The sequence below is a fragment of the Eleutherodactylus coqui genome, chromosome 1 (assembly GCF_035609145.1).
Source record: "Eleutherodactylus coqui strain aEleCoq1 chromosome 1, aEleCoq1.hap1, whole genome shotgun sequence".
NCBI lineage: Eukaryota > Metazoa > Chordata > Amphibia > Anura > Eleutherodactylidae > Eleutherodactylus > Eleutherodactylus coqui.
Window position 1 is genome coordinate 258,823,010 of NC_089837.1, and position 14,928 is coordinate 258,837,937.

Genomic DNA, 14,928 nt, shown 5'->3' on the forward strand with positions numbered 1-14,928 from the left:
TGTATGACCAAGCTTAGAGTGATTTTTACCTTTTAACACCATGTTACTATGTCCCAGAATCAGTGCAGAGTACTTTCTTACTACATCTTTACAAAGGAAGACGTTATATTTTTCATATGTAGAGTTCCCTGCATTTATTAAATTATACGTTTCTATCTGCCTTTTGCAGCTACTAGCAGGATCTGAGTGTATACTGTCCTATATGAACAGTACTAGTAATTAGGAAATTATAGCATCAGTATTTCTGGTGGCGCAATGCACCACACAGCTGCGCTGCACGCACGCACACACCAGGGATCAGAAGCAGCACAGGACTGGAGATGAAGGACCTGTAATGACATTACAGGCATGCTCCTCCCCTGATCACATGATGGTGACATCATCAAAGATCCTTCTCCAGTGAGGGAATTACATGCACCCTGCATTGACACATGACGTCATCACAGGTCCTGCATTGTTGTGCAGATTAGGGGTGGGCTACAAACCCCCTGTGGCCTCATTTGCTATGGGAAACTAATTAACACCTACCTGAACAGCAGCCACCTGCATACAGAACCTGTGATGATGTTACAGTCATGTGATCAGGGGCGGAACATGTAACTCCCTCACTAGGGGTGAAGGACCTATGATGACATTACCGTCATGTGATCAGGGGCAGAGCATGCAAGTCACTCACAAACCCACTCATGCATGGATGAAGAGGTCGTCTTTAGTAGGTTGATGCAGAAAATTCCTAATCTACCCTGTGTGGTGGTTGCAGACAGTAAAGTTTTATCATTTAACTTTGTGACTATGCAAAGGATTTTAGAGGTCTGTATCTGAAAAGCAGATAAAATTAATTAGCACTATTTAGACAGAAACAAAAAACAAAAGGGTGGATACAATGGCTAAATGTAAACCATCCTTCCACTCACAACTTGTTGATCCCCAATGGCCCATGTACACGTGAAGATTATCGCTCAATTTGTTTGAATGAATTTGAGCATTAATCTCTCAGTGAAGGCGAAAAAAAAGAAAAACCTCTTGCTATTTGTTTGTGGTTGTTTATCACTGACTGTCAGCTAGAAAACTATTGCAGGCTTCTCATTATATGTAAACACTCTCTCTGCTTCACATAGAAGGTGAAGCGAGGAGCAAGAAGCCAGCGAGAACTAAGCGATGTCTTTCAGTCTAAACGTTGTGCACAAGCACTGACTACCTTAAAAAGGTGACATCAGCGCTAGTTTAACCCATTAAGGATCAAGCACTGTAAATTTATGGTGCTTGGTCCTGGGCTTAAAGCCCAGCCGTATGTAAAATTACAGCGGAGATTAAAGCCTTCTGCGTCGGCAATCAATCAGAAGCAGGACGGGTTGTCAGTTGTTGGTCACAGCTGATAACCTGGAGTAGGAGGGAGAAGTGGGTTTTAACCCTTTCTGCCTCCTCCTTTCTTTGGTACACAGTGCTGAATGAGCACCGTGTACAAAAAAGTAAAAGTGGAAGCGTTTCTTCCACTACACAAGCCCGGGAATCACGTGACCCCCCCTGGGATTCCCTGCTACAGCAGAGCTACAGGATTGTAGCAGACCCTGATCAGCTCTGCCAGTGATTGCCACAACAGGGGATGTTTTTCCCTGTAACTAATGCTCCTATGGATACCCCAGCTACAGTGGAAAAATGACAAAAAAAAACAACCAAAAGCATGTAAATGTCCCCAAAAAGGTCTTATATAATGTTATAGAGGACATAGTAAAAAAAACAATAATTACATACATAAGTAGTTATTAAACAATATACACATAAGAAAGAAAATGACCCAAAGCCGACGCCAACCAAAACGGTCGCTATATGCGCCCTGTGATGCAAACCCATACATATTATATATCAAAACATCAAAAACAAAATGAGGAACCTGTTCCCATAATTTATTTACGCTAAAATAAAGTAAATTTAAAAAAAATGTTAAATCATTTTTTAGCTTTTTGCCCCCAATAAAACTAAAAAAACTGAGAAAAAAAAAAAGTCAGTGAAAAAAAACCATAAAAAAAAAAAAAAACCCTATAGGTCACTGAAAAAAAAAAAAACGCAGCAAAAATAATTTTGCCAGCTGAAAGAAAAAAAAAATTTGGCCAGTAAAACTACCACATTAATAAAATCCCTAAAAAATGTCGGGTCCTTAAGGTACAAAACAGCCTGGTCCTTTAGGGGTTAAACGCCTGTTGGCCCATGTCAAAGAGCCATTAAGACATGTTGAATTTGAGGTCTAAAAAGGGATGAAAAGATTTTATGTAGTTTATTACTTAAGAAATGCAGTTTGAATTAAATAAATAAAAAAGTGTACACATACCTCTCTTTCTTCTTATCTCCTTTTTTAACCAAAATGCCGCATGCATCAGCTGCTGCATCCAGGTAAGACAGAAATTCTTCTATACTCTGCAGGGGTAAAAATACAAACCACCAATTTTGAACTTGATAGTAGAAAAATAGAAGATTAGCATTCTGTCAGCTATTGCACAAAACAGTCATAAAAAAAAAAATTATTCTGACACTAAACATTTTTGACACTAATTTTCTAATTCTGCTACGATCATGTGACATAAATGAGTACTTCACTGTAGGCAACCCCTATTTGTAAGAAGGGTGCCTTTACAATGAGCTGATCACATTGCGTCTCCTGACTGGGATCTCTAGCGATCAGCTATATGTGGGGAAAGCTACAAGTTAGGAACATTTATACAGGCCCGAACTATAGCTTGCATACATAAAAACTGATTGATTGGCCCTGCATCCCCACAGGCCCCTGTTTGCTCCCTCAAGTCCTTCTACATCACCACAGGTCCTTGTGTTCTCCTTCAGATTCTTCTGTCCTGCTGCTCTTATTTTCTGACAACACGTAGTTTAATTCTAACTATAGTTGAATTCCCCACACTGCAGAGCTGTGGCGCACAGCAGCTTGTGCATTCTGAATTGTCCTCTTTTCTCTCCATCACTTATAGCTGCACACCAGAAAGGGGACGATAAAGGAAAATAATTCAAGAAACACAATCTGCCGGGTGCTACAGCCAAGCGGTGTATGGAACGGAACATTATAATTAAACTGCGTGTGGTGATCCTTTTTTGGTGAGGGAGGACCTGTGGATGGCTGCAACTGCTGTGGACTGGCGCTGATGCTGGCCCTAACTTTGCTGGTCTCTTATGCCACACTCATGGCCTCCATTCCCCGCCACTCCACTCCCATAGACTCACAAGCCTACTGACTTCGACTTCTTAAAACGGCCACCACACCGCAATGCATCCTTTCTGCAGCTGATCATTTGCTGTGCCTCAGCAATAAAAGGTGTATAGTGTACTGGTTAGCTACAATGGTGTTCCTTAGATTTCCATTCTTGGCATTGACTTGCCTTATCTTCTAATCATGTCTTTTGTCTGCTGCCCATTCAGACCTTGAACTCTACTTACCCTGACCTAATGCTATGAATACACTTGCTCTGACCTGAGCCAGACTGATTACGATTTCTTTCAGATGCATTGATAGCATTAACCCATTAAGGACCAAGCGCGGTAAATATACGGCGCCTGGTCCTGGGCTTTTATCTCGGCAGATAGTTAAAATACGGCACAGGATTGAAGCCCCTGCATTTGCAATCAAGCAGAAGCAGGCCGACCTGTCCCATGGATGCCCCAGCTACAGTGGAAAAGTTTAACTCCCCCCCCCCCCCCCAAAAAAAAAACTAAGGCACGTGAATGTCCCCCAGAGGTCTTATATCACATCATAGGGGACACAGATAAAAAGTTTACAGAATGAAATAAATATATACATAAAAAACCCCAAGCCGACGCCAACAAAAACAGTCACTGTATGCGCCCTGTAATCCAGAACCATACATATTATATATCAAAACGTCTGAAACCAGCCTGATCCTAAAGGGGTTAAACGCAGAGGCCAATTTGGGGTAGTGACCTAGGGATTCTTTATGGGAAAGTCTATCTCATTACAAAATTCTAGGGTGAAGAACTTACAATCTCATACACAACTCCCCTGGTTTAGCCCACGTGGGCCTCATGAGCACTTGCTCATGTCATGGATCCCACTTGAGATACCACTGTTTGATGTCTACGGCTTTGTTAATGAACTGTCTTGGCATTTTAATTGCCAAGGCCAGCTGTTTCAGATTCTTCACAACTATTGTCTTGTTTGGATATCTTAGCATGTGCCCAAAACAAAGGTTCATAAAAAAGACCCACTGGCGCTCTCTCTCTCTCCCATGTCGCTATGGACAACATTGCAGGCTTCTAAAGTTCCTGCAGCTGCATATTCATCTGGGTAGGGATTTCCTTTAAACTTCACAGAAACAAGACTTCCTTAGTTCCCCTAAGAACCTGCTATGTTCAGCTTTCCATCCCCACCATAACATTGACATGAGTTGTATTTTTTTAAACAGCATCATGTACCATATAATATACTGAAAATTTTTAAAAACATTTAAGTGGTGCTTTGAAACCCTATTTTTAAATAATACATTTTCAATAAAATACAAAGAATTAATTTTTTTTCCCCCACTAAGAGAACATGTATAATATTTTGTATAATTTTGTTTTGCAGTATACTGTACTTTTCATTGTTGCCTATTATGCTCTGTTTTAGCCAAATCCATAGTTACCCAGTGTCCTCATCATCCTAACTGGACAAGCCCGTAAAAAAAACTAATAAAAAAAACTAAATAAAAATACTAAGGTTTGTAAAATCATCTATGAAAGATATCTATTCAAACAAACTGAATAGAAAGTAAATGCGGCAAATTGTGTCAGATAAGAAAGAATTCCAGATTTACCTTGCCAGCCAAGGAACTGTTCAGCTTTGTTAAGGGGCCTTTTGCTTCTTCCTGGAATTTGTTCAACATCTTTTTCCTAACCTGAAAGAATAAATAAAAGCAGAATTTTAAATCTGGATATGGCAATCACAAGTCTTCTTCCCCATTTTTAGATTATTTTTAGATTGCGATTAATGTATAAGGAGTTATTGTGTCCATCACTTCTAAATCTTTTGTATCTTTATTTCCACAGCAGAAAATCGGTCATTACTTTATGCTGCTCTCAGATCTGGAGACAGAAATCCAGTGTTGGACACTTACTTCATCATACATGAAGACTAATTTAATGAAAGTTAGTGTTTAGAAGCTGCAGCAGGATTCAAGATGTAGTCCTCATTTTTATAAGTGTCAGGCTAACCCTGCCCTACCCCCACTGATTGACAGCCCAAAAGAAGGCCGTCAGCCAGCAGCCCAAGAACTCCAGGTGAAAGATTCCCTTTAAGAAAGTAATGGTCTCTTCTTCCTCAAAAGGTGTCCAGCATTATGTTAACATAAACGGGTGAAAATGCTCATTCATTCAAGGAAGCGAACAGAGCCCTTACATTAGCCATGTTTGAGCCGACTGAGAAGTGACTGCATTATGGCCTGTAAGAAGTGGAGATGAGTGTATTTATCACTAATGGGGTACGATTTGTTGATCAGACAGAATATCAGGCCTACATTACACAGCTAGAACACTGATAATTGCAGAGACGATTGTATACAGTTAGTACGGGGCAGACTGAGACGGGAATGTCACTGCTCATCTTTAATAGAGTGCACTGAATGTCCTGTAATGCACACCTTCTAAAATAATTCTGCACACTACTGTAGTGGCCTGGAGTAGGCACTACATAATGTTTGATAGTAGTCTGTTTTATGCATTAATGATTTAAGATTTTGTTGGTTGGAGAATAAACGGTTAATCACAATCTACATGACAACCACTCCGTTCCCCCATTAGCTGTCTGTCACCCAGCTCCCCACTGGCCATTCTGCCTTATGGCAACAGCTTAGGGATTGGCTGGGTGGCAGACAGTGGGGTGATTGTGAGAGGAAGGACAGAGACAGAAGATTATAGAAGAACGATAGAGAAAGTTGAGAATAGAGAAAAAAATTATTTATTTAAAGAAACATATTTCTCCAGTCCTCAAACTCCAGAAAGGACATCTATTACTACTTGTCAACTGCCTAACGGAAGTGAAAATTAAGACTAAAGAGGAGTTCCATTGTTTTACCCCTTAACCTGACTCTTGGAACTTCCTTTCACCCAAGACCACTTGTATGGCATTGAATACTACACCTCCCTCCAGGGTAAGGGACTACAGCCCCCAATATCACCAAATCCCCTTACACAAACTTTATCCGTAGTGGGCTCAGGCCTGGCTATGAACTGGCGTCACGACAACAGCTACCATCATTCCCTACTCAAATCAGGAGTAGCAGTCATTTAAAGTTGTATGCAAAATATTTTGTCGGTCGCCGGCGTTTTGGAGGATCGCAAAGTAACCGCCACCACCACAACACCCCCCATCCCGATGCGCCACACTACTACCCATCATTACCAATAATTGTCAGTAATGTGACATTCCAGAATTATTTGACAGCACACAGCTTTTTCATTATGTGGCACCATGATCCACTATAAATTACCTTAGAGTTATGGCCCCTTTACATGGGCCGACAGTCGTTTGGACGACTGCACAAGCACCGACATCACCACTAAGGTAGTCAGCGCTCGTGCAGAGCCTGCAAACAGAAAGGCTTGCCGCAGACTTGTGGGCTTCTGGTCCGCTTCTGACTCAGTGCTTCATCCTCCTATAGGAAGCGCTGAGCTTAAAGAATTCACATGGAACGACATGCAAGCGAGCTAACGAGGTTTTTAAAGCTGACTGAAAAGTCAGCTTAAACAACTGCTAACAACAAGTTAGACGATTTTTTCGTTTCACACTGAACAATTATCACTCACTTTCACTCGCTTGAATGAATTCTGAGTGAGAATCCTTGTGTGTAAATGGGCCTTTAGAACAACTTAGATTAATGAGGTTTAACTAGGACACCACCCCGTTCTCTCTGTCGTCTAGTCGTATACCCCCTATCACTCTGGGGCTTCTTGTTTTCTTACAAAAAGTTAGAGAAGCCCCCTTTGAGTTCCCTCCCAAACTTTTGTATTATTTTAGGATAACAAGTACATCTAAGACAGAGAGAGTACCTCATTAGTAATTGCTGAATAGTCTTCCACAGCCATCATTATATCACCAGCCAGGAAATTGAAGATGAGATTGGTAATATCGGTGCACACAGTCTTCAGCAAATGCTTTGCGAGATTACTTTGAGTTTCATCTGCACAACAAGGAATTCCAATTTATGTACAAAACAATTTAAGAATTATAGACCGATTTAGCATAGTGTTTCACATCAAGAAACTACTGTAAATAGGATTCTGCTGTAGTTTAAGAATGCACTTTCTACCTCTGTGGGTTGACACATCATGATCATCACACCCTTGAAGTAATAGGGATATTCCATCCACATTCACTAATTCTCTTGCCTTTAAAGATCCATAAGAATGCATCATCATAGGCATCGGCTGTCAGGGGACGGAGCAGGAGCCAAGTACAGTCCATACTAACTAGCATACAGCTGACAGTCACCAACAACTGCAGTCAATGCTGACAGTGGTGTGTAAGCAGTTAGCAGGCGAGAGGGAGCCCCCTGGAGGAAGCACCACTGCACACCCTCCCAACACGTTAGCAGGGTGCCAATGGGTTGCCATGTCAGCCTGGGTCCCATCAAGACTCCCAGGCCTTAATAGGATACCTATGAAAGTATACTCTACTGGAATACAGAATATACTAATATATGAGAACATTGATTTGAGCAGACACGTTCATATATTCATTATTTTTTTACAACTTTTTAAAAATATAAAAACTATCTAAAATTTGGTATCATTATAATCAGACAGACCCACTGAATAATGTTAATAAACCATAACCGAACAAAAATATGCTAATATCTCTATAAACAAAAATATGTAACATATATTGCCTGCATTTTGGATGTAAACACATTCTGAGCAGGTACAATGTAGGCATTTTTAGATTGCTTAATTTAAAGTCACATAAGTTATACATGACAACAATGAACCTGACTAAACAAAGCCCTTGCCCAAATCTATACTGGTTAAACAGTCTACAGTATTGCTTGATTGTGACATTACTCATGAAAGTAGATGCGCCCTCTAGTGGGAATATATCTTTCATGCGTGAAACAACTTTCGGGTGCAAAGGAAACAGTCATTATAATTTAGATCCAGACAGTGTTGAATGAAAAGAATTAACATACCTGTAAAGAGTTTTATCCCCTTTTCAAACAAACGAATATTGTTATAAAGAGTGGACACTTCTTCCTGGAAGTCTCTCATGGTTTGTTTCCTGCTGATTCCTGATGTGGATGATGTTGAGGACATGAAAACAGAACGCACCACCTCTTGGTAACTTTTAGTAAGAGTTCTGCAAAGCATTATGTTCCAAATCAAAGCTTATATCAGAATAGATTTTAAAGAGATGTCCTTTTTGGATAGTCTTTTTAAAAGACTATTTTAAATATTTTTTTTACGTATTCTGTATCTGCCATCTCTACAAATTGTTGCAATCTATTACTCCACCCAAATATAAAACTGAGCATTTTAAATAATTCCATTAGTGTTGTACTTATTATAGCTAGTTGGCCCTCTCTGACTCGTATAACCATATAGGATCGCCACTGTGTATATTTAAAAAGAGGATTGCTCCCAGCAAGAGAAACCACGTAACCTTGTAGATAGGATACCTTTTCATGGCTAACAAAAATACATGACAATGTGAGCTTCCGAACCAACGCAGGGCTCTTCTTCAGGCTTAAATTAAATAGATCCGAAGAGGCATGCATATTTATACACACGTATGACACACATACTTATGACAAGGCACAGACATGGATGTGATTGGTTTGCACTTAAGGAATACAGCAACATTTAAAAAAATTAATAGCACTTTTTAAAAACCTTTGACAAGTCAGAGCAACACATCAAAAGTTTTTATCAGTGAGGGTCAGAATGCTGAGACTCCTTCTGGACACAAGCGAAGGGGCTGCAAAGCTCAATGTGCTCCCTTGGCTATCTTGGTTACCCGTTGGCTTCTTTTGGCAGCTGAAGACGGATGCAAAGACCTCTTCAGCTGCTAAGAGGAGCAGACAGGCAACAGAGAGAGCCAAAAGGGGCAAAGCGCTCGGGTGAGAGCTGTAGCCCCTTCACTTCAGCGATCAGCAGGGGTCTCATCCCTAACTCTGCATAGTCACTGTGGAAATGTGTCTAACTTCCGCAGAGTTGTACTGATGGGTCAGTTGTTCCACTGCGGCAGGTCATTGCTGAGATACGAGACAGGCCACCTACCGCTCGCTTTTACGATAAACCACAAATAGCCTGCCACAGTGATTTTCTGTCATGGTTCAACCAGTCTTGGTACACTCTTGATACCGGGACCAACAATGTGCCTTCAGTCAAAGTCATTCAAGTTACCACATTTACCCTTGACTGCTAAATGTTGCCATCTGCTACATATATGAAAGGTCAGCACATTATCTGAGAGCAGATCGTGATGCGTTACTGATCACAAGATAGAAATAGGAAAATCCCGCAGCACACCTAACACATGCACTTCAGTGCAGAGGTTCCAGTCTGGCTTGAAAAAGACTTAGATTAAGTCGAAACGTCGCCATTTTATGGAGCAATAAAACCCTTTTTTTACTATCTTTACACCGTTGATGCTGCCGCCTCCTTGAATACCACTGATCACAAGATGTCACACATCAGCTTCCTAATGCAGTGATCGATGACTATATAACTCATAGCATTGTTTGACAACCTTTTATTTTGCAATTTCATTCCAAAAACTATTTTTATAGTTTTGTTACAACTACTGTGTTTCCCTGAAAATAAGCCCTACCATGATTTTGGAGAGGCTTGAAATACAAACCATCCCCGAAAATAAGACCTAGCTACACCACATTGAAAAAAGATAACAAAAAAACATCAATACTCACCTAGCCCACGGCATCCAAGTCCCTAGTGATGGTTTTTGTCGCTGCGTCAGGCTTCCGTGTCCTCTGCACTGACAGGTTACTCTTTCTGTTGACAGTGCTTTGAATACCCAGCCTCCAGCAAGCGAGTGCCGTAACTGGATTGACCGGCAGCCCATCAGAGCCGGCGTTCGATCATTCACAGCCATTCAGTAAATAACAGCACTGAATGGCTGCAATTGGTTGATCAAGCGCCGGCTCTGATTGGCTGAACCAGCGGTGCTCATGATCCACTCACAGCACTCGCTTGCTAGAGGCGGGGTATTCAAAGCCCTGTCACCAGAAAGTGTAATATGTCAGCACGGAGGACACAGAAGCCTGGCGCAGCACCAGAGACCAGCGCGAAGCGGGTCAGGTGAGTATAAGCCCCACACCTCCACTCTTCATATATGACACTGTGCCTCTTTTGGGGCAAGCATTAATATAAGACAGTGGGGAAACATAGTATTTAAAAGTATACTGAATTTATCTGTTTAACTTGCTAGGCTTGATGTAATGTCATATAGATAGTTGTGCAATGTTTAAAAGAGGTGGTCCGCTTTCAGCGGGAATTTCAGAAATGCAGCACACACGTGTAAGGGCATAAGACATTCCAAGATGCTCCCTAGGTTATTTTATCCTAGGTGCTCATGAGTATTGCATGTAAAGAAACCGTAGGGCATCCATTGCTTCTGAAGATGGTGGTGGCTGCATACTCTTAGGCACAGGAATACACACAAGTGTGCTAGAAAACTACAACTTTCAGCATGTGTAGTACACTGTCAGTTTCTGATGATCATGTTAGGAGCAGGTGCAACATAGTGTCTTAAGTGTTTCTTATGCTAGTCCATGTCGGTTTATGGCATTTCTGCAATTTGAGTAAAAGGCACACAACCCTATTAATAAAACTGGGGCAAAAAAAAGTTGCTATATTTTTCTAAATGTGTCCCAATATTCTTGTTGTCGCTAAACCATCTTCCTCTTAACTGGCAGGTAAAGGATTCTAACACTCTAACCCTTAGCAAAAATAATGAAGAGTTGCAATTCATTCTAGCTGCACTGAACATAAAAGATAAAAAAGCATTTTTTTTTTAAAACCATCAAACCCTCTATAGATTGTGTTAAGGTACCTTTACATGGGATGACGGCACAGCTGTCCCAGCGACTATTGCTCCTATGCTTTTACAGAGGAGTGAGAGTTGTTCTGTGAATGGAGGCTGAGCAGTTAGAGATCTCTTCCAGACACCCCCCCTCCATTCACAGTAAAGCGGCAGTAGCTCAAAGATTTAGCAATTCCTATTGAGACAGCCCGACAGTCGCTTGGTTGTTAGATGAGGTAAAAAAACAAGCAACTCCGACAAATGAGTGACTGCTAACTCAGTGTCCGGTTGGTGGCCGCTTGTACATGAGATAAGCGTCGCCCAAATTCACTGTTCCCAGAGATTATGCGGGCAATTATCCCCCTGTGTAAAGGTACCTTTATACAGTGTCTTAACAAGGCATACAGATAAGGGATCTAAAACAAATTGAATGACTGACCGGATTAGGTTTTCAGAGAGCTCAATGACCAGCTCATCGGAAGCATCTGGAACATGCTTTCTTAAAATATCTTGAATTTCTTCCAGGGACATAAATGGGATCTCTCGTACCTTTGGTTTAGCTGAGGAAAATCAGCAGTAAACAAAATATAATATTAAGGTATTACATTCTACTAGGATTTATCAATTTATTACGCTGTGAAGGAGGCACTGTACTTAATAACTCTGTATAAATCATAAGTAATATGTATCCTGCCCAAAAGGATTTGCACACTAGTATAAAATGTATGTAATTTTAGCCTTCCCACTAATACATTTATCAGCTATCTACCAGATAGGTGATAAATGTATGATAACTGGGAACTCCATTGTTGAGACCCCTATGATCACAAGATCCTGAGCCCCCCTTACAGAGGTATATGAATGGAGCAGTGGTCATGCATATGCCTGCTGCGCTATTCAAAGTCTATATGACTGCCTGGGATAGCCAAGTAACAGACCCCAAATAGAGTGGCAGGCCACATGTGACCACTATGCCATTCAAATGTTCTAGTGCCTTGTGGAAATCCTAGCTGTGGCGCCCCCAACAATCATATATGGCTAGGTGCTTGCAGTGGGATAACCCCTTTAAATGCATGTATACATTTTAAACAAGTAACTTATCTTGAACAAAGTCCAGCAATACTTCAGTATGATTCCCAAGTCTCAATACGCTGCAAATACAGGACACGTAACATACCTGTGCTAGTAGTTTGGGACTCCTCATCGCTGTCTTCATCCTTCTTTGTTTTCTTCTTTGTCTTTTTTATCTTTATCTCTCTAGCATTGCTACAGCCACCTCCTCTGGTGCTTCCACTGCCCTCTGGAGTACAAAGGAAGTTGTCATGAAGGAGCTCATTGAGTAGCTGATGGGCACAATCTACAGTGGCACATCAGTTAAAGGGGGTTGTCTAGGAAACTAATAAAATGGCTGCCATCTGTGAAAAAAAACTGTTGTAGAATGTAACCAGGTTGGGTTGAAGAGACCCGAGCCCAACAACACACTGTTTGCTCCTCTAAGGACCAATATCCACGAGCGGATATGATTTGCGGACTTGCGCGGAAGATCCGCAGTTCAAGCCACCCATAGGGAAGCAGGGGCGTCCGCACTTCAATCTACACCTGCAGATTTGTTTTCTGGATTCCACATGCGGAAAACAAATCGCAGCATGCTTCATTCTACTGCAGATTCTGTGCAGATAGATTCCATTGAAGTCAGTTGACAATGCAGACACCCCCCCCCCCCCCCACACCCACAGGGTCGGCGGCAGGCAGGGTCCGATTGGGCTGCAGGCTACCACATACGGAATCCAACCAGTCTGTGGACAGGAGGCCTTAGCCTGACAAAAACATTGCCCCATCCACGGCTCAACACCCTCCTCTCAAATCTTATCAACTCAACCTAGTTACACTCTTGGACAGGTTTCTCAAAGGCTCTACATGGAAACCATACTGCTCACTACCGCAACTCACCTGTCACCCGCTCCGGGAGCCGAATCTTTTCTTCCGAGCGGGCAGGTACTCGCTAAGGGCAATGCTCGATCGAGTAATTGCCCTTAGCGAATATGCTGGCTCATCTCTATTAGTTTCTTAAAATACTGTTTTAACCTTTTAAAAAGGTGTTTGTTTTTTTTTTTAAACTATTACTACTATGTGAGTAATCTAATGGCCAAGAATATTGATAGTTAATGAAAGGATAGAAAGAGACCAGTCTGATGAAAACCTGGATTCTTTCTTTTAGGCTCTATTAACTCAGCTGTACTAGAAATACCGGTCCTTTTACGACTGGCGCTTCCCTGTATGAAAATTAGACACAAGACACCAAAGTGCAGAATAACATCAAGTGACCGTTTTCTATGGACCAGTTTCAGTGTGAATCCACATGAGAATGGGAAAATTGAGCTGATCATCTTCTAAGGAGGCCTGGTTATCGGTTCTAGACAAGCTGATGCCAGTATTTTAAAAGCTACTGATCTTGATTGGGATGGGGGGGGGGGGGGTTCTTGTGCAAAGGTGTTGAGTATATGGAGAAGGTTTGATAGAGGGAAAGCATCAAGCAAATGGGGATCCTGTGGACATAAACAACTTGTCAACGGAAGGGGTCAGAAGAAGATTCCACGAATTGTTCTGAAGAACAAACAGTGCAGAGTCAAGTAAACATGTCCGAAAGCACATCTTAGTGTTCCATACCACTGATATACTAGACCATCATATGACCAGGTCAAGAGCCATTGCGGTGTTTAAAAAAAACAAATTGAAAAATGGGATAGCTGAGCAGTGGAATAATTGTTTAGTCAGATGAATGTCAGGGTCAGAATTTGACGCAAACAGTGTGAATCAATGAACTCTTCTTGTCAGGTGTTCAAAGCTTGTCAGTAACTCCATCTAATTTGCATAAGAAGGTATCCTGTTTGCGAGAGCCAATTTTCCTGCAGAGAGGTTTCAACAGCTAGTGACATTTCTACAGTTCTGAAAGCTGAATGAGGTCCAACAGGCTACTAAATGGGTGTCTAATACGGTGGCCATTCAGTGTATACCTAATCCCGCCCTTGGCACTTTAAATTTCACCTTATGAGAGGAGAGCCCATTAACTAACACACGCACACGCACACACACGGCAGAAAAATACCCCGTCATCCATCTAGTCAGCCCTTATGTAATTACCTTTTTGTTCCGGTCTTAGGATACATCTATGCTTATCCCAGGAATGCTTTTATTGTTGAATATCAACCACATCTGCTGCAAGTTTGTTCCACGTATCTACTAGTCTTTCAGAAAAATATTTTCTGACGTGGTTTCTGATCTTCCCCCAATAATCTCAGATTGTGCCCCCTTTTTCTAGGGTTAAGTTTCGTAACACTTTCCTCCTGAACCTTAATTATACATTTGACATATATAAAAGCTTCGATCATGTCCCCTCTCTCCGGTCCTTAATCCAGGCCAAAAGTGCTTTATGTTTTTTGTCATAGTTTTGTTCTTGAGTTCTTCACCATTTTTGTAGCCAGTCTTTCTTCTATTTTATCAATGTATTTCTAGAAGTGTTCTCCAGAATTGAACACTATATTCCAGATGTGGTCTCAGCAGAGATCTACAGAGTGGGATCACAACCTCCTCCTTTATACCTCTAGCTCTTCCTACTGCCTGGCCACTTTGTTATCTCATTATGAAATGGCCTGCAATCAGAATCCCTGAACCCTTCTCTTCTGAAGTCCTGTAGAACATACAAGAGCTATTACAATACTCCAATATTCCTTCTCCCCAAAACATGAAATAGGAGAGAAATTCAGTGGTTGTAGGTCTAATGGGCATTTTCTCTTTTTTTCTGTTGCCACGCTTTCCCTTCATATGTCTTTTATCCTGAAGATCCGGATGCTGTACGTCTGAAGCCCACAGCTCAAGTGCCTGAAGTTTACAACAAGTGG

General features: G+C 41.4%; 1 protein-coding gene across 1 annotated transcript in view; it reads right to left on the minus strand.

The window, feature by feature from the left end:
- Positions 1-14,928, minus strand: part of UFL1 (UFM1 specific ligase 1) — a 54,681-nt gene that overhangs the window by 3,900 nt on the left and 35,853 nt on the right. The window contains exons 12-17 of the mRNA XM_066608264.1: positions 12,207-12,329; positions 11,469-11,589; positions 8,178-8,344; positions 7,042-7,172; positions 4,812-4,892; positions 2,327-2,412 (exon numbers count right to left, since the gene is read on the minus strand). Coding sequence (XP_066464361.1) covers positions 2,327-2,412; positions 4,812-4,892; positions 7,042-7,172; positions 8,178-8,344; positions 11,469-11,589; positions 12,207-12,329 — 709 coding nt within the window. The remainder of the gene's footprint in view (positions 1-2,326; positions 2,413-4,811; positions 4,893-7,041; positions 7,173-8,177; positions 8,345-11,468; positions 11,590-12,206; positions 12,330-14,928) is intronic.